The 19388-nt window shown below is 43.4% G+C and overlaps 2 protein-coding genes across 10 annotated transcripts in view; one reads left to right on the plus strand and one right to left on the minus strand.

The window, feature by feature from the left end:
- Positions 1 to 705: 705 nt before the first annotated feature.
- ETV2 (ETS variant transcription factor 2) lies at positions 706 to 19388 on the minus strand. 6 transcript variants are annotated; one of them, XM_088139990.1, is made up of 11 exons: positions 19249 to 19386; positions 18825 to 18948; positions 12381 to 12476; positions 10494 to 10544; positions 9382 to 9466; positions 7926 to 8102; positions 7487 to 7567; positions 4508 to 4675; positions 3139 to 3300; positions 2370 to 2488; positions 706 to 1798 (listed from the first exon to the last, which is right to left on the minus strand). In XM_088139990.1, exons 4-11 carry the CDS (start codon positions 10497 to 10499, stop codon positions 1613 to 1615), a joined length of 984 nt encoding a protein of 327 aa, XP_087996116.1. In that variant the 5' UTR covers positions 10500 to 10544; positions 12381 to 12476; positions 18825 to 18948; positions 19249 to 19386; the 3' UTR covers positions 706 to 1612. The 6 variants fall into 6 exon arrangements, with proteins under 6 accessions (XP_087996116.1, XP_087996118.1, XP_087996115.1 ...); XM_088139992.1 differs by lacking the exon at positions 18825 to 18948 and having other exon boundaries at positions 19249 to 19388; XM_088139989.1 differs by having other exon boundaries at positions 14325 to 19255.
- Positions 19234 to 19388, plus strand: part of LOC103052522 (retroviral integration site protein Fli-1 homolog) — a 33213-nt gene continuing 33058 nt past the window's right edge. For all 4 annotated transcript variants that reach the window (XM_007429442.3, XM_025167438.2, XM_025167440.2 and 1 more), the window contains exon 1: positions 19234 to 19370. In XM_007429442.3, coding sequence (XP_007429504.2) covers positions 19353 to 19370 — 18 coding nt within the window. In that variant the 5' untranslated portion in view covers positions 19234 to 19352. The remainder of the gene's footprint in view (positions 19371 to 19388) is intronic.

Genomic DNA, 19388 nt, shown 5'->3' on the forward strand with positions numbered 1-19388 from the left:
ATAATAGCTAACGGGAAAATGCATCTTGCTCTTTCTCTGTTGTTAGAACTAGCTTTTTCATTCTCTCCTTCGTGATGGGGCAAACTCTGGTCTCATTTGATTTGTTAGTTTTTTCACCTTCCTCCCAAAAGAGCAGCGTTTCCTTGAAGCATAAACTGATGGTACTGCACAAAAGGTACGAGTGTTTGGTAAAATGGCAGGCTTCCTCTGCTCCTGACCTTCCTCTGGTGGGCCAGCCCCAGAGTTTGACGTGGTTTTGAAGGAGCGGGAAGACAAGTTCATCATTCCACAAATGTAGGAATACAAGTTGATGCCTCAGCCTTGCTTAGAACTGTGCTGAGCTAGCGAGTGCTTTCTTTCAAAAAAGTCCACTTCTTTTTTGCTGGGATGCTGAGATGTGATTCTAGCCAGCATTCTCCTCTGAGCTAAAACTCCCAGCATCCTTCACCATTGCACAGGCTGATGGGAAGTGCAGTTTTGCCATCTCGGGAGGATGGCTAATTTCCTGTCTCCATGTGAGATTGTAAGGCTGGCTTAGTCTGTGAGCATAGCTTCCCAAGAAGCTGGGAAAGTGGAATGCATACAACACACAATTGGGGCTGCTTCTGAATCCATAAAAGCCTAAGATCCTACCTTTGCTCAATGTGTTAAGTTAGTGACATCGTGGTGGGCTAAACCAAACCTTTTGGATTTGGGTAGACGTGGTATGTAAGAATATGATGGTTTTTAGTTTATTTCAGGTTTCATATGCCAGCTTTCAGAATTAACATAGTTTACAATCAGTATAATAAAAACAAAGGCTGCATTTCCCAGCTACCCCATACAAAGGTTCCCGATCGAGACCGATATAATTTTGCCCTTTAAAAAACAGCAGTGACTGTTTAAAGAGCCAACTCATCATCTTCGCTGAAGGCACAGACTGAAACAGATATTTAAGGCCTACTTAAAAGCAATTGGGAAGGGGCCAGACAGAAGGGGCCACCCCCAGAAGGGAGTTTGAAAGAGTTGAGGCCACCGTGGAGAACCGCTTTTTCTATTATGAGAGGCAGAGCTCTGTTTAAAGTGGTTTAATAATGGCTAAAGGAGAGGGAGGGAATGTGGGGGGAAGAGCAGATAACCTTAAGAATGGTCATCCTCCCTTTCCAAAATGTCTATGAAAATCGAGATATTTGATGCTGATCAAATCCTGCCAGCTCTTGCAGTTCTCTGCCCTTGGATCGAGAGAAGAAACAACCATGCTTTCATCTGCCAAACCATTGCTAACATCCTATTGTTTTGGCCAGTGTGATTGGCCACCTCCCTGCCTGCCTTCTCTGAAGCTAGGGGTCAGGACCCCAGTTCTATTTTTTCAGGGTTATTTTTACCTATCTACCCCACAAAAACAATCTCCCCCACCCAAAAAAACCACTATTTTTTGCTCTGCCCAATCTGGAGAGGGCCTGGGCCCCCCATGCAGTCCGCAGCCAGCCCTTCTCACATCTTTTGTTTTAGACATAGCTTAAAGGAGGCACAGGTCTTCTCCAAGGGAGCCGGTCCTGCTTGCTCTTCTGAGCTCTTCTGAGGTTCGGTGGGTGAGGAACGAAAAAAAGGTCCTTTTTACAACAGTTGCATGCTAAATCTGCAGTTTCTTATCCAGCTCGGCCAAGAGACCCTGGATGTCACAGACAAAGCGGTAGACGTAGCGCTGGCCGCTAGTCTTGTGAATGATGTTCTTGTGATAATAATAGCGCAGCCCCCGACTCAGTTTCTCGTACGTCATGCGCGGCTTGTTCTTGCGCTTGCCCCAGCGCCTTGCCACCTAGCAGGAAATGAGAGGGAGGGGGGCAGTGGGGGGGAGATGAGTAGGCAGTCCCTTGGCGCTGCCTGATAACCAGAAGCCCATTTTATCCCAAGTCCTCACTCGAGCACAGCTAGTTGTGGGCCGTTATGCACAGACAATATCCACAGACAGCATTGCCTTTGCCTCTGCTGGCTACAGCAGCATCTGAAGCTAAAACCAAGATAGGTTTGACCATTGGGGGAGGGCCAGCGTGGATGGGGCCTGGATATTTCTCCCCTGGGTTTAGGAGAAGGATGGAGTTTTAGAGGCAATGGGGCCCATTAAATGCCCAGTACAGTTGGTTTCAAGATGGTAGCAAACTCCTGGTCTTTGACGGGGGGAGTTGGGGTGCTCAGGGACCAAGTTCAGCCCTAGGGTGGCTGTTTGTATGCCCTAATGCTGAGCCATGATTTGTTGAATAAGCCACAATTGGTTTCAGGCAACCCATTAAGGCAGTGGGTCTCAACCTTGGCAGCTTGAAGATGTGTGGACTTCAACTCCCAGAATTCCCCAGGTCATATAACTGAGGGGAGAGCGAGGGGGAACTCACCTCATGTGGGTCACAGAGCTTGAACTCCCAGTCGTTCCCTGTCCATCGGATGAAGGCTTGGCAGGAGCCATCTTGGAGGAGCTCCAGCAGAAAGCGCCATAACTGAATGGGTCCGGCCCCTGCCGGAAAAATAGGGGGTGAACAGGAGGGTTGTGCACCCTTGCAAAGTGATTTGCAAACAATGCTGTGGACTCAGTGCCTCTCAGCTGTTCATCGCAACCCCCCAAAAATAACTTTGCCTTAAGGAGATGCCACTGAAAGTAGAGGCACCTTTTCTTGCAGAAGCTTGAAAAAAGATGGGCTGCTTCAATGACCCATATGTTTTTCTGGAAACAGTTCAAAGTAGCATGCAATATAGAGACGTTGCGAAGGGTTATGTTGCAACCTACTCCCCCCCCACCCCAATTTACAGGCAGCACTTCCAAGCCCTATCAACCACTTTCAAGAATTCTTTCCCTCAACATCCCTGCATACAAAAGCTCCTGTCCTAGCAGGATACCCTGCCATTTACAGATACCCCAAAGCCGGAGGAACAGAGTGGCAGACTCCCAAATATAGAGCATCTCCCAGTTTTGGAGTCACCACCAAGAAGCCACATCCTACATGCCAGTCCACCTGATTGATGGGAAAAAATTGCATTTGATCTTAATGATTGCGCAAGCAATTTGAAAAACCATGTAGCGCCAGACTCTTCAAGACTTTGAAGTTTGCTGTCGGCACATTACAGGTTTCTGATGTCTCCCAGCCCACGTTCCCCAGTCACCATTACCTGCCCGATCTCTAGGTAAAGTATTGGTGTTCCTGCTATCAGCCTGGTCTTTACATTCCCCTTTTCTCTGGCTCCTGATTGGTGAATCGCATTGACAAGAATCACTGTCCAAGGCACTGGATTGGCTGCCCGGGTCAGGGCCAAGGGACTCAGTCCAATGTCCTAGAGGCAACAACAATGGATGAACAGAATCAGGGAGGTAAGCAGGAAAGCTAGTGAGCCCTACCACAAGAGCCACACACTGCCTGCATTCACCCAACCCCCTTAACCCAGTCCCTTGGAGGCCCAATAGTATATGGTGCAAATTCATCTAAGCTTGTTTGAACCCAGCATGGTTGGATGGTTGGTTGGTTGGCTGATGGTTCAGGTTATAGTACAAAGTCAAAACATGGATTCACATCCCCTCATTCATTGTAGGTTGAGATTATATTGGGGGTCATAGAACATGAGAGTCAGTTATGCACACCACAGGCGAGTCTCTTGTGGGGAAGGGCTGCCATTATGCAGGAGAGAACATGCTTTGTGTGCAAAAAGTCCCAGGGTCTCCTGTTGGCTTGGGAAAAAGGCCAAGAGCTAAGGGTTGAACAGGATTGCGGGATGCATTTTAATCATTGTGTGGAATCCAGAGACCAAGTCTAGCTTTAAACTAATGACTTAGATACATGGGATACCAATGAAGAATAAGGATGTCTGTGCGCACATTCTTGGGGCAGGAATTGGCAATTAGTACTAGAACCAAACTCACACATTCTCTTGGATCTGTAGCGTCCTAATTAGAAATGAGAAACCTTTGCTTCTGCTAATCATCTAGGAATTGCACTAGAGTAAGATCCTGCAGTCAGCAGCCTCCCTGGCTTCTGCCACTAAATCCCAGAAATTTCTCATGGGCCTTTTTTAGGTTAAGATGTAAAAGAGAAACACACACACACACAAAATTATGTTTTTAAAAAAACTATCAGCCCCCCTTAGCTGCTTAGTGATGATAATGAAGCTCAGAAACACTGCTAAAGAAAAATCTATAGCATTTTGAGAATGAGTTAGAAAAACAAAGCTTTCTGTTGCAGAGGGAAAAAATTTTTTCAGGAACTATGTGATCAGGCCTGGGGGTCCCAGGGGACCAGGGAGATTTCGTGATGGCTCCCTTATTAATATTATCCCCTCCTGTTCTGTTTGCTTTTATAGTTATTTTTTACTTGTAATCGTTTTTTATGTATTTATTCTTTTTAATTGTACACCACCCAGAGTCACTTTTTATGTGAGATGGGCAGCTATATAAATACAATAAATAAATTTAAATAAATAAATAAAAACTTGGAAGGTAGCTTGCAGGACAGGAATTATTCAAAGTTAAGCAAATTGGAGATTTTACCTTCCTTCGGCTGTTCCTGCTGATCTCCAGGAGGAAGCTGAGCTGAAGATGCCTGCTCTCCAGGAGAGTCGGGATACAGGGCGAGCCAAGGCTGATTTGCTGGTGGGAGGCAGCCGGATTCCTCTAGGCTGTGGGGGACGCTGTCTTGTTGGAGGACCATTCTTGAAGCTGCAGGGGATTCAAGGCACAGGTGTCATCAGAATCATGGGAGAACGGTAGTCCTACCACTTTTCTCCCCTTGTTTCTACCTTCAACCATAAGTGCCTATGGGTGGCAAGAATTCCAGGTTATAAAAGTCCTCAGGCACCAGTCTCAGAGGGAGGATGCTTCCAGATGGACAGCTTCTAGTACTAAGAGTTAAAAGACCCTGAAGGAATTCAGGATCTTCCCACTTGTCTCCTAAATGGATATTGGGGTGCAGGTGGGGATGAGGAAGAAACAGAATTACTGTGCCACCCCAACAAAGCAGACCAGGCTAAGAAACCAATGCCTTATCTATCTATCTATCTATCTATCTATCTATCTATCTATCTATCTATCTATCTATCTATCAAATTTTATATGGCTGCCCATCTCACAAGAAGTGGCTCTGGGTGGCGTACAGCAAAAAATATAAAACAATAAACATGTCAAACACAGTCATATTTTTTAAAAAAGAATATGTAGGTCAGGACTACTTTGGAATGGCTATAATAACAGAATCACACTGGGATTGATGGGGATTCTGGATTCTGGATTCACACACTGCACTCAGCCATAAGCCAGGGTTTATGAACAATAGTGGAATATGCGTAACACTCAAAGTTATATTGTAGTTTGTTCAATTGGGGTTAGGGTGCCAGCCACCATCTCACCCACCCTTCTGAATGTAAGGAAAAATTTAAACAGAAGAAAAAGCTTTGTGATGATAAGATCTATACAACAGAGGAACATCTACCAGTTGAGGCTGTGGGTTGTCCATCTCTGAAAGTTTCTAAGAAGAGGCTGGACAATCGTCTCTCATGGATGGTTTAACTAGTTCTCCTGCACATTGCAGAAGGTTAGACTAGAGCAATGTTTCTCAACCTCATCAACTTTAAGATGTGTGGACTTCAACCCCCAGAATTCCCCAGGCAGCATGCTGGCTGGGGAATTCTGGGAGTTGAAGTCCACAGGTTTTAAAGTTGGCGAGGTTGAGAAACACTGGACTAGATTATCCATGTAGCCCATTCCAACTCTACAACTCTCTGATTCTCTGATAAATGAGACCTGGTGACTTCTAAAATGTGCCCTGTCTGGGAACTTCGAAAGGATTCTCATCCACATATAATGAAAATGGCCTTTTAGACTGTACCTACTTTTTGGCAAACACTACAGTATTCCTGTTGTTGTAGCAGTTTTTATTAGTCCACCTACTACTCATCCCTATTATATTTATATATATATGTATATGTGTGTGTGTGTGTGTGTGTGTGTGTGTGTGTGTGTATAGCCATTCCCATCATTCCCAGGGAGTTGTGCTGGCAGGGAACCATGGGAGTTGTAGTCTAACCCTTCTAAAAGGGACCGCTTTTAGGGGAAGGCTGCTAACGGGCAGCCTTACAACATTTCGGTGAAGTTTTTAAACCTTCACTTCCTCTTGTTGCTCTAACTCCTTGGTTGTGTCAGTTGAAATGGAGGGGGAATTTTTATTGTGCTGTTATGTTGTTTTCCTGCCCTATCTTGCTGCAAAGCTATTATTGGTGGAGCGAATTTCAGAATTTCAGCATAGGATGTTTTCAAAAGGGAATAAATGGTGGGGGGGAGTCGTTTCGTTTAGTCACACGAGCACACAGGCACACCTCGCATGGGTTCGTCCGCAGAGAGAGCTCTTCGGCACTTAGCCGTCTCGCCAAACCACCTCCTCTTTCACGTGCTGGATCAGAAATACCAATAAGGTCCCATCCCACCTCCCTTTAAACAGACACAGGTAGGTGTCCTTTCCTAGCTGTGTCCATTTCCAAAATGATGCACTGAAAGTTATACTGATGAGTATAAAGGAATCTTTCCCCTTTGGTGAATGTGGCAAAGCTGAGAGTGTATATATTCATAATAGAAGTTTAGCCTAGTTTAAGCAGGAATGGCTCCCTTATACAAGTCACATTACACAGCAAGGCAGATTTAGATATTGGTAATACAGCTTCTAGGAAAAAGGTCAAGAGACTAATTAAAAACAACCGGTGAAATGGCTTAAACCGATACAAGCAAACATGCCCAATGTTTAATATTAAATATTAAAAGCATAGCATAAATATTTAAGTGGTGGTTACTGGTTGGGGAAAAAGAAGGGAACGGGAGGATGTGTCATCGAATTCTCCATCGCAGCACTTTTACATTGTTCTATGTTTTTATTCTGCCTTTTGTATTTTTATTCTTCGCTCTGTTGTACTCTTTAAGCTTACGCAGTATAAGAATTAAAAGAAGAATTTTAAAAAAAGAAACCTTTGCTCAGCCTTTTGTCTGCTTTGCTTTGATTCTTTTTAAGTTTTCAGAGAAAACGTATAAACACAAATGCAAAATAGAAAACAGATCAAGAAAATAAAAGAATAAAGCACAAATGAGGAAACGGGGGGGGGTTAAAAATATCAAAGAGGTTATCATTTTCAGCAGCATCGTTAATAAATGGTTGAATATACTATCGAAAGGACTAACAATCACTATTAAGCTTTAAGCAAGGATAAATCTCAAGAACCCCAGCCAACACAGTACACCGTAAATCACTACGTAAAATTAGAAGCTACAGAAGATTGAGTCAAAACTGAGCATCTGTTCTGCTTTAAATACCCCAAACATTGAAGTTTGAATCAACCTGTGAATCCTCATTTCCCATCAAATGAGGTACTGGGGATTATGAGAGTTTATGCCCCACGCTTCCGGAAAGCACCAGATTAGGAAAAAGTCTTTCCTTAGTGCCACAAGCTTTCTCAACCTCTGTCCTTCCATGTATCAGCAAAAACTCACCACCGTGATAGGGTTCCCTGTAGTCTGGATCAAAAGAAACCTGTTTCAGTTCCACGATGGTCTTGGTGTACTCAGGAAATCCTCAAAAAGAAAGGAGAAGATCATTCTATTAATGTTTATTCTAGTGGTGATGAGGGTGGCTGTCTGGGCTGGGGCATTTATGGCTGTTTATCCCTCTGATCTACTGCCAAAGTGACACCCAGGGTCATTGTTAGATGATCTGTTGAAAATCAAGCAATCCTTGCTTGCAAGTTCATAGCTGTAAAGGACACAACAGAAAAGGAAGGAGGGATGGAAAGGGAAGAGGAAAAAGGCAAATTCACACACCCTCTTAAGATGAAGGAGGAATTATTATAAAGAACCAGTTGGGATAAATAATTTGGGGTGGCAAAGCTGTGCCTGCATCCCATTTTCCTCCACTCTCCAGGATGCTATCTACCTTTCAAGCCAAGGGACTCATGGAATGGCATTGCCTTCTCAAACCCTTCCAGTTCAGCAAGGTAACTTCCACCAGCCCAGCTCGGTAGCTGCTGTTCCATCTCATTTTCTGGCAGAAACCAGGAATCCATGTCACTGAAATCATCTTGGAAAATCTTCCTGTACTCTTCCATAAAATCTTTGGGGGTGTAAAGAGAGAAAAAGAGAGTGAGAGGCGTTCCTATTCTTTTACTATTAGGAAAGCATATATGCCCTTTTTTTTAACCAGTCAGGGTTTTTCCAGTTTGTACCCAGACTTGCTGGTGGAGGTTCGTGAGTTAGCGATAGCTTGGAAGCTGTATCTGGTGGGCTGAGATAGCTCCAACCTGTTGCTGTCTCTGCATTGCGGCCTGATTATGCATGCAGGATACAAAATAATGTAGTTATTTATTTATTTGAGGTCACAGCAAATCCCAGCACCTGGCAACCTTGGTAGATCTAAAAAAAAAAAAAAAAATCTAAGCAGGGTCAGACCTGGTTATTACTGGGATGGGAGACCACCAGAAAATCTCAGGTTTCAAACAAACAAACCATCACCTCAGAAGAAGGCACGACAAACCCTTTTCCATCGTGTTGCAAAAGAATGTGTCCACGTAATCACCAGGAGCTGAGGTCAACTCCAGGGAATTTCTACCTTTTCTTCCTCTTTCCAACCAAATGGAATGTTGGAAAGAAATTTTGATAAAAGAGTCAGGGCTCTGTCTGACTGTCCATCTTTTATCATCACGGTAACTCTCCAAAAAGGGAACAGAAAGGGTCCAAATTTGGGGTGGGAAGAAGCCAGCCAAAGACAAACCAGGTTTTTAAATGGGGCAGATCAGGCTGTGAGTTCTAGAGAAAAAATTCCCCCATTGCAACCCTATGGAACAATGTTTCTCAACCTTGGCAAGTTTAAGATGTGTGGACTTCAACTCCCAGAATTCCCCAGCCAGCCATGCTGGCTGAGGAATTCTGGGAGTTGACGTCCACACATCTTAAACTTGCCAAGGTTGAGAAACACTGCTATAGAAGAACCAATTGGTCAATCACTCTAAAAGTTGATGACTGTTCCATTCTAAGCCTGCCTCCTTCTGGTTACATGACCCGGAGGAGAGCCTATGCCGGTCACCTCACGCTTCCCAGTTGCACCTGCACTCACAAACATGTGGCCACATCTGGTGAAAGGGTTGGTAAGAATGCCAGAAGACATGCTCCACATGCTTCTTCTGTTTCAACCAGAGAGACAAGGCCCACTGAGGGGTTGGTCAAAAACAGCTTGAAGTTCACTGATCGAAATTAAGTCCAAGACACAGGCTGTTGCTTTATTTTCATTCAACCACCCAGAGTCCCCCATTGCGGGGAGATGGGTGGGGATAAGTCTACTAAATAAATAAATAAATAAAATAACTTTTTCCAGAACACAGAATAGCTTCCCTTACCTGGTCCTTCAACTGCTGCTCCACCAGGCACCATTTGGACAGGGGTCTCCCTCCAACTCTGAGGCCAAGACTCCATCTCTGTAACCTACGGATAGAGACAAATATCATCCCCACCTCACTTCCTGAAGGACCTTCTCCTGCCCTGCTTTAACTGTCCTTGTCCTGCCCATTTTGCACAGACGAGGCCAGAAGAGCAGGTGAACCATCCATTTCCATCTCTCGGGCTGGGATGGTCAGAAGGCACCATGACGGAGCCCGATCCTGCCCACCCCCCAATCCTGAAGCCAGCACTGAAGCCCCCATCTGCCTCCTAGCTGCCTTTCTAAAAATAAATAAATAAATAAATGCTTCTGCCTGCCTGCCCATGTTTCAATGAGTGACTGCCAATTATTCTTGGATTCATTTACTTTCCATTTATTCTTGTCACTTTGTCATTTTAATTGATTTTAGCTGTTTCGTAAACCGCCCAGAGTCGTTCAATGAGATGGGCGGTGACAAACTTGATATATAAATAAATATATATATAATTATTTATAATTTTATAATACTATTGGACCACATCCAAAATGTGGGTTTCTCTTAGCAGAAGGTCTTAGGAGTCTAACTTTCAGTCTTATTCAACAGTCTCCCTGTTAAATCATCAGTCTTTCACTGTGGGCAGAAATTACTATAATTCTTTATCTTACTTCATGATTTACCCTGTGCTGATTATTGCCATTGTTATGTATATACTAACTGGATTTTAACAATGACCTGATTTTTAAAAAAATGATACAAGCTATTCAGTTATGTAAAACTAACTAATGAAATATTGAAAATTCTTCTCTAATAGATAGATACACACACACATCCATATATATGATATTCAGTTGCGTAAAACTAATAAATATTGAAAATTCTTAGCTAATAGGTAGATATAGATACATAAATATAAAATCTTTTATCTGTATATAGATACAGATTTGTACACACATATGATATTCAGTTCTGTAAATAATAAATATTGAAAATTGTTATCCGATAGATAGATAGATAGATAGATAGATAGATAGATAGATAGATAGATAGATAATCTTTTATCTATATGTAGATATAGATTTGTACACACGTACATGCATATGATATTCAGTTATGAAAACTAATGAAATAGTGAAGATTCTTATCTAATAGAGAGAAAGAGAGGGAGAGAGAGAGAGTTAATGAACATTATACACATACACACACACAAATATAAATTATATATATCTAAAATAATTAGACAATATTTTTAAAAGCACAATGTAAACCACCCCTCTCCAGATTTCTGTCATCAAGCAGAGGCTCAGACCATTCAGTCCACCAGCACCTTCCAACTCTGGATTTGATGAACAGGCTCTTGTTGCTTTATTAACTAAGATTTTCCAGGGCCAAACTGCTCCTATCAGGACCAGCCCTCCCATCAGTGGGAGGCGGGGTGGGGGGCAGCCTGCCTGGGGTGACCGGGGCCAGAGGCTCAGAGACCTTCTACATGGGTCAGGCGGTTTCCTCTGTGCCTCCCAGGCAGCTTTCAGGGGGAGCCTCTCCTGTGGCTGGGAACAACATTTCAATTCCAGTTTGACCAACTCCAGGACATGGAATTGGGCTGAGGCATCATATCTCATGTTCTGCTAAGGTAGAAGGTTATATTCTAAAGGAGCCCTGCCATTCTGCTGTCACCTGGGCTGGGAAGTATGGAAATTGTAGTATCTGGGGGAGGGTGATCAAAAGGAGCTTCTAATCCAGTTCGGCGTTCGGACAAGCGCATTTGAGAACACTCCCCCTCGCCCAAGGCAGGTTTTTTTCCCTTCTTTAATCCAAATAAGGAAGAGATTTTCTTTTCAAGCAAACATTTATTGTATTCTGTCTTGGTTTGCTCTTCCAATGCCAAAATTAAAGAGTCAAATTACAGAATAAGAGACCATAAAGAAGATTTGGAATTGATGAATTGCAATACAAGTCTGCAATTTTTTTAAAAAAACATTTAAATGATTATACTTGCTTTTAAAAAAAATATTTAATATCTCCAGGTTGAATGCCCTGGGTCTCTTACATTCCTCCTCAGCTTTGGGTATCAACTATTGAAAGTCTAGACTCGCCATAATTTACTCGATTAATATATTAATATTAAAAAGCAGAGAATATTGCTACATCTGCTGATTTATACTTTGGGCTCAGCGTATTGTATGAACCCATCCATGCAAGGCTTCTATGTGCAACTGTAGAACCAGGGTTAGCAGGGACCAGTTCAGCAAGTGAGACCAAGTCCTGCTTGCGTAATGCAATGAGATGTAAAACACCCACAACTGTATACTATTCAGCGTCTGAACATATCCAGCAAAAGGATGTTCACTTGCTCCCTAGTTATTATTCCTTGGTTGAGTGGGCAGTTAAGAAGGGTTTTTTTTTTTAATGACTTAAGTTCAGGCAAAACACTTAACCAGGTCTGTTGAAGACCTTCTGGCTATATTTCTACAACACACTAACTTTAGTGAGTTTTAACTTGGATTGTTTTGTGTACTGTATCAGCAAGACTCACTTGGACCGTTTGCAAGTCTGGACCCTTCCAGAAAATGGGTTAATTCAGTAACTAAATTCAGTGGTTAAAGCCAGGACAGATTCAAACTGTAGGTGGCCATGGGGAGAATTTTGGGGAGATCCACCTAACCTCTAGTCAAGAGAATGAACAGAATCAGCTTTCCCCAACTCAGCTGAAAAGCTCAAAATGTTGGCAACTCCCGGAATTCCTTTGGCCATGATAGCTAGATGTTCCGGAAGTTTGCAATCTCAACATTTCTTTGGGATCCTGGCTGAGAAAAGCTGAATTAGATAGAAGATTTTACTGTGTATCTAACTGCAGAGACTAGACATTAAGCCTGAAGCTGGTTGCATGCAAAGAACATATTGTTGCATTAAAGTTTTATACACACACTTAGACACTTCACTCCAACACAATCCTTGCCCCCACCTTTGATTTTACTCACCGCTTTGCAGAGATCACTTATGGGATGGGTGGCTTGGGGAAATTTCTTGAGGGCAAACAAATTCCAAAGATTGAGTGGCACAATCTTCTCCTTGGGCTATGAAATTGGGAGGAAAAACAGTTATACCTAGGAGTTTCTCTGGCCAAGTGGACCCTTCTCTTTGCTTGTAAAAGTATTGCCCGGTGCTTATCCTTTGCCAGGGGTCTTTACCACTCCCCCCCCCCCCCCGCTTTTTCTCTCTCTCTGTATTCATATCCTTATACTTCTTTGCTCCCATTGGTTGAATGAAGGAGAAAGTTTCGTGACTTTTTCTACATTTTTGGAGGGGGAGGCAGACGGATTTTCCATGTCAGCACAGCCAGTGTGTGTGTAAGTGTGTGTGAGAGACACAGAGAGGGGGGAGAGGGAGAGAGAGTGTGTATCACGACTCTACAATCCCAGAGGGGCGACCAGGTGGCCAAATTTCAGAGACAGAGGGAAGGTCGTGAGAGGAAGCAAGGCTGGGGTGTGTTTATCTCTCAGGAACACAATACAGTTCACAAAAACTTCTAAGCAAGCTATTCCTCCTAACCCTAATAAATCTTAAAAATGAGACACCGTAACTTCCTCCAAGGCCTGCCCTAAGCCAGAAGAGCCAATTTTCTCACCAAGTCAAATGCCTTCTAACCCAGGTTTATTACTCCTGAGAGCCAAGGCTGCTTACTCAGGATGCTGAAAGAAGAACATCCAAAGAGTTACACACCCATAAAGCTGTTGCACCACAATTCTCAACACAGCTCTGCAAGGTGCTAAGTTGGCCAAGGCTATAGCTGTACCAACATGCTGATATATGGTAAGAGAGGATACGTGAGCTTAACAAATACCAGCAAGGAGAAGGGGGTTGGATCAGAATCATGGCATGGGAGGGAAGATGATCCAGCTGTCCCTGTCCTAGACCCAACTGAATCGTGGTACTTCCAATAGGAGAAATTAAGGTGCCACCTAAGGGAGATCTCCAGATATCTACTCACAAAAAAACAAGATATCTTCACCCCCCCTGGACTGGTAGCAAGCCACCTTCCTCACATGAGGGTGACTTGTATTGAGCAACAGGAGTGGGGTGGGGAGTAGGACAAGCATTTAAAAAACAAAACAGAGTCTACTTGCATTGTGGCATTGTGCTGTGTAATTAAAACTGGATAGCTTGATTTTGGCCATGTTGACCCCCCCCCCCCACAGTCTATCCAGTGCCCTTTTCTCTATGGGAAGCAAAGAGTAAGAATGGCAGAGTTTCCCAACCCATAGAGAAGCCAGCCCCCTTGTACTTAAACAGCCCTAAACCACAAGCCCACAGATTGGGTAATGGCTTGAGATTGGGCAAGGAACAGCATGAGAACTCCCCACCCAACAAGCCTGTTGCTACCCCTAACTGAGCCAGAAACCAGCCCCACATCTGAGTCTCAATTCACCTTTCCCAACCTGGTCCTCTCTAAATTGGCTGGACCACAATCCCCAATCACCCCCTGCCAGCCTGAGCCAGGAGAGGCGAGGAAGATAGAAGGTGTAGTCCGACGCATCTGGGCAAGGCTGTTTCAAGTTCAAGGGTGCACAACGTTGGCCCTGGCATGATGGGTGGGAGGCGAGATCCCCCAAACTAGGCAGGATGAAGTTGTGGTTGGCATCAGACCCAAAGTAAATCTGATTTGATTTAACTGTAATTCCAACCTAAGTATTTAAAGGCAGTATCTGTCAAACTGAAATTTGCAATTCAGGGGCAATTTTTGGATGGGCTGGGGGCCACCTATGGCCCTGGGGCTTCATGTTGTGCACCCCTGTCCTGTATGAAACGTGAAGTCCTGCCTCCTTACCTCCAGACCACTATCCACTCTCCATGTCTGCCACATGGACAAGCCCCTTCCCCAGCTTCCTACTTTCCCCCAGGGATCTTTCAGAGAGAACTCTTACGGTTAGGGCTCACGGCTCCGATTCAGTTTGAGGGAGCTCCATTCTTTGCCCCTTCCAGGGAATCTCAGGAGAGAGGTGGGTGGGTACATCAGCCTCTGAAAGTACGATGTGAGATTGTGCAACGGCCCCAGCGTTGAGACAAGGAGTGCACAACAGCAACCGGAAACCACAGGGCCCCCACGCCTTACCACAAAGCACAAACCAGGTGCAATGGAGCTCAGAGAAGTAGTAGAAAAGGAGGAGGAGGAGGAGGAGGAGGAGGAGGAAGAGGGCCCAGAATGAAAAAACCTGTTCCTTTGCCTGAGTTGGAAAGCTGGACTTTCTTCTGCTCAGAGCTAGTATCTAGGAACAAGCAGGAGTGGCCTATCCATCAAGCTGAAAGAAGCAGTTGCCCAGGGCACCAAGTTAAGTTGGGCACCACTTTTTTAGCGGAAAAAGAAACAAATGAAAACCAAATTAAAAATTTTTTTTAAAAGACAATGTTATAAGCAGTCTCTCTTTTATTTGATCTCTGAAACATTGGGTGGACAGGCAGAAAAACTAACTATCTCTATTTCCAAAAACGTGGCTAAAAGCATTATATACAAAATGGGACAAAATGATTCCCATTTCCCATCCCAAAATGATCCCCCAGTTACCAATCCATCCAGTGGGTCTGCCCTTGGGGTTTAGGGCAGGCATTGGTGGCATGGTTCACGTAGGGTGCCTGTTGCTGTTAGCTAGGAACAAACCTTGCAGCCAGAAACTATGATTCGCATTACGTACCTTCCCTGGATGTACCCTCTAGGGCAGGCATGCCGAACCCTGCCCAATACTGTGCATGAGAGGGCCTCAGAGATTTACCAGATTTGGAAATAAACCTAGCATTGCATTCAGCAGCATTATTGAATTAACCCATTTTCTGGGTTTGTGAAATACACCGAACCATAAACTAGCGAAACAGGTTGAATTCACACAACACTCTAAGCCACAGGCAGAAGAACCTAGCCAAGATGAACTCAACTGAGTTTCCCACGTTGTGTGTGGATGGAACCCCTAGACTCATCCATTGAGATGACTATGAACACACCCAGTAATGCCATTGCCACATCACAAAGCATTAAAACCTGTAATATCTATCATAACATGCAATCTTAAAAAACATTAAAGCCGTTAAAATAAAGTTTTAAAAGCACACTTGCAAACAACTAAAAGGGAGCTCTAATGTGAGTCTGTTTCTACAGTGCTTAACCTGATAGAGATTAACTCATTTGTTCATGAGTTAACAAATAAATAAAATACATGGAACTAACTCGATGGCCAGGATGCAAGCTGCATGCTAAGTCAGGAAAAAAAAAAAAACTGTCTAAAAATCCAAGTGAAAATTAGCCAAGCTTACAATATTGTGTGAATGCAACCAGTAGGTTTGTTACAGACCCAGTTAAGTGTGTTGTGCAGACACAGCCAGGTGAGTGTATTTTATAGCAGGGGGTAGCAGAGTGAGTAAACTTTCAGTAGAGCCCAGCAAACAGGGCTCTGTTAATTGAAGGTATCTGCAAAAGATTCTTCCTGCAGAGATGGAAGATCAGACAGGCGCATAACAACAGAGGTGCATCCTTGGATGGCCAACACCTACAATACTTTCAGCGGCAAAAGTTAGAACCAGGGTCTTGCACTGAGGCCAGGAAACAATTAACAACATCTGTGGTATGTTCCCCTTTATCAAACCACTAGAGGGGGAGACAAACATTAACATTTCAGAATTTTGATAGAATGTCCACTGAAGATGGATTGGGAATTTTTAAGGCATGCAAATGCTGGTAGAAAAATAGGGGGTAGTATGTGGCCTGTTGTGAGGAATGTTTGTTGGAAGAAGTGAAAATAGCTGTGTACGAGTGTGCGTCTGCCCACCCTGTTATATGGAAGTGAAAGTTGGGTATGTCAAGAGAAACATAACATTAGGGTAAATGCAACGGGAGTGGGGTATTTAAGAAGCATGTGTGGCAAAACAAGAAGAGAGAAGGTCAAGAATGAATGGGTGCTGAATTCATGTGGATTAAGTACAAAAGAGAATGACCAGTGCTAAATAAATATGTTGAGATGGTTTGGTCATATAGAGAGAATGAAGGAGGATTGAACTGGAAAACAAATGAAGGAAGAGTGGATGAGGTGAGAGGAAGAGAAAGGCCCAAGAAGTCAAGGTTGGATGTTGTTGAGGAAATCCTCAAAAGGAGAGAGGTTGATGAACAAAAAGCAATGTGCATGAAGCTGTAGATGGATATGATGGAAGGAAGGAAGGCAGAAAGATATGAAAGTGGAGGTATAGTGAAGGGTGTTGGCTTAAACCCAGAGGTGTCTGCAGGAGGGCAGGGATTAAGTCACACAGTTGCACCCGACATCTTGACTTCTTTGATCCTCCCCCTGAGGATGCCCCATTTAAACTAGATGTCGCTGTATTTCCTTTTTTTTTTCCTATGTCATGCCTAGAGTTTCTTTGACTTGCTATTTCTTATTCTTTTTCGGTGTTTTGCAGAATATTGTTTATACGGAATAGCGTGAGGGGTATGATGTACGTATATTTGTATATAGAAACTGGTCACGGGACAGGAGAAATACAATTGGTAGTCTTAAATGAAATGGTTCATGTAATTATCGTTTGAGTTCTGCTTCAGTATTATTCTTGCAATGTGTGTGCATTTTGACAACCAGGTTCACACATCACAATAAGCTATAACAATAGGTTGCTGGGGTTTGGAATTGTTTGTTCTGCAGACAAGGCCATGGTGGTTTGTTAAACCATGATTGATGCCTTAACATGCTTAAGTGGTCAGCTAAAGACCAAGTGGTTGCATTTACACTACATAATAAGCTTAAATAATATTAACCTTGGTTCATTTTTTACTCTCCTTGTGCTGTCCAAATTTAATCCAGATGGTTAGTTTATAATTCAACATATTGTGCAAAGCCAATGGATTAATTAAGTAATCAGGTTAAATGTGCTATGTGTAAACACAGCCGGCTTGTTGCACAAGGCCAACCAATAGTGATTTGTTCAATAAAATATGGCCAGAACTTTCTGGTCTAGTGAACTGGAAGGTAAGAACCTGGTAGATGCCTCCTTCTAAATCCATTTGTTATGAAGCCTACTCTGTACTCCAGCATACAAATAACCAATGACCTGACCGAATGCCAGGAAGAGAAGCGTGAGACAGAATAATCAGCTACAGCTAACACTTATCATTTAAAAATTGTGTCTGCTCATGGGATAAGGAGAGAGGATCAGATCAAATCATTCTGATTAGAATGACTCCAGCCCTAAATTCACATCAACGATGTTCAGCAATTTGTTGATTAAATATCAATTAATATCAGTTAACAAAGACACAGAGTGCATATGCGCCTGCATCCAAGAGTTGCTCCCTGATCTCCACCTTCATATCACCGCTGTTGCTTGCATGGCTTCCATTCGTAATGCGCATCCTTGAGTAAAGAATCTGCATCTTATGGATAGAGAAGCTGCCTGGCCAGATGGTTCGGCTTCAGTTGTTCAGGAGCAGTTTAAACCTCTGTGTCTGAAACCTGCTCTTCCAGAAACAAACTTCATTTCTTTTCCTGTTTTGATTTTAAATAAACTCTTTTCTCACCTTCTTTCTAACCCAGGCAAAATTGATTGGAATCTGGCTGACATGGCATAGCTGAAATCATGGAACACTCTATCCATCACCATAACAACAATGATTTTATGATTGGATTAGGTGGGCCCTCATCTGCCCACTGATCCATTGTGTCTCCCAATTTCCCTGCACCGCCCGAAATTATCATATTTTTTTTTAGATTCCTTTAATTAATTAAAAGGAATACATAGGTAAATAAATAGGGTGGTGCCCTACTGCCAAGCAAAGGACCATCCCCTAATATCATTTGTTTACAAGAATGCCACTAGATCCCACTGAAGCCCCAGAGGGATCTTTAGAAAATAAAAATGCTCAGGAATTGCAGACTATTTCTTTGCTGAGAAGTGAGACCAACTTTACAGAAAACAAAACAAAGATAAAACGGCCAGCTATGGCAGGGAGAAAGTTGGCCGTAAGTCAAAAAGCAACTTTGTCCTATTGTCTCCCAATCAGTGAGCGTACAGTGATTGGCTTATGTCCAATGTGGCAGCCATTTTGTGACAGTGCCCACAGCAGGCTCCCAACATTCCAAGAGTGTTTGCTGACCCGACAGGTTAGTCTCCCAAGTGGGCTGGGGTCACAGAATAGCCTCACTACCACCTTTGCATAACAGAGCAGCATAATTCAGTAATACAGCAGAGACAGAATCTAGGATTACAGCTGAATTCACTGAGCATAAACCTGTAAGGTGGGCTAGTAGTTTGACATTCAGGTCTCATTGAGATCTAGAGTTAGTCAATAATCATTAGGCTTGGCTGTTCTCAATCTAGGAGGCCCTACCGTGAGCACTGCACTTTAGCTGGGGAGGATAATGGGGCGCAAACAAGGGGGCTAAGAAGGAAGTTACCTCTGAATATGTACAGTGCCCTTCCGATCCAAGAAGCTAATTTTCAATCCATAAAGAACTCTTGCTTTAAAGATCAAGCACTGGGTCCTCCTGATTTTTGTTGGGAGCACCACTCTTGGTCCTGCTTCTTGTAAAAATAAATCAAGTGACCCTCCAAGCACAACAAAGTCTTCTTTTGCCCTCATCCCTCTCTGTTTTTCACCAGCAGCCTCTCTTGTACTTCCATTTCTGTCTCAAAATCTCTTGACTTACCCATTTGTAATTTGAACAAGAAGAGAAAAAAATGCATATAAACCAACAATGCTATTTAAAAAAAACTTTCAGAGCCTGTAAGCTTGGTCACACCAATAGGAAACCAGCCCCGGCGGTTTGTGTGACTTCACTTCCCAAAATTAGACACACACATACACACACACACACACACCAAGCCTTGTTCATCCGGCCCCCTGCGCAAGATCAGCCCTGCCAATGCAACTCATCTGAATGCCCATGGAGATCTAGGCGGAAAGCAGCAGGTAGAGGCGTGCCATGGATTGCACCATCAAGGTAAGTTCTGGAGATGTT

This window comes from Python bivittatus, unplaced genomic scaffold (genome assembly GCF_059951505.1).
Source record: "Python bivittatus isolate LINGU-HERP-01145 unplaced genomic scaffold, Pbiv_v1 ctg000310_np1212, whole genome shotgun sequence".
In the NCBI taxonomy this organism is placed as follows: domain Eukaryota; kingdom Metazoa; phylum Chordata; class Lepidosauria; order Squamata; family Pythonidae; genus Python; species Python bivittatus.

Bases quoted from the DNA above. Each gene is read 5' to 3' on its own strand.
- ETV2 (XM_088139992.1), bottom strand. The intron at 7,568-7,925 runs GTAGATAGCATC...TTTCTTTTTGAG, and splicing joins TGAGTCCCTTGGCTTGAAAG to GATTTCCTGAGTACACCAAG. The intron at 4,676-7,486 runs GTGAGTTTTTGC...AATCCCCTGCAG, and splicing joins CAGGGAACCCTATCACGGTG to CTTCAAGAATGGTCCTCCAA.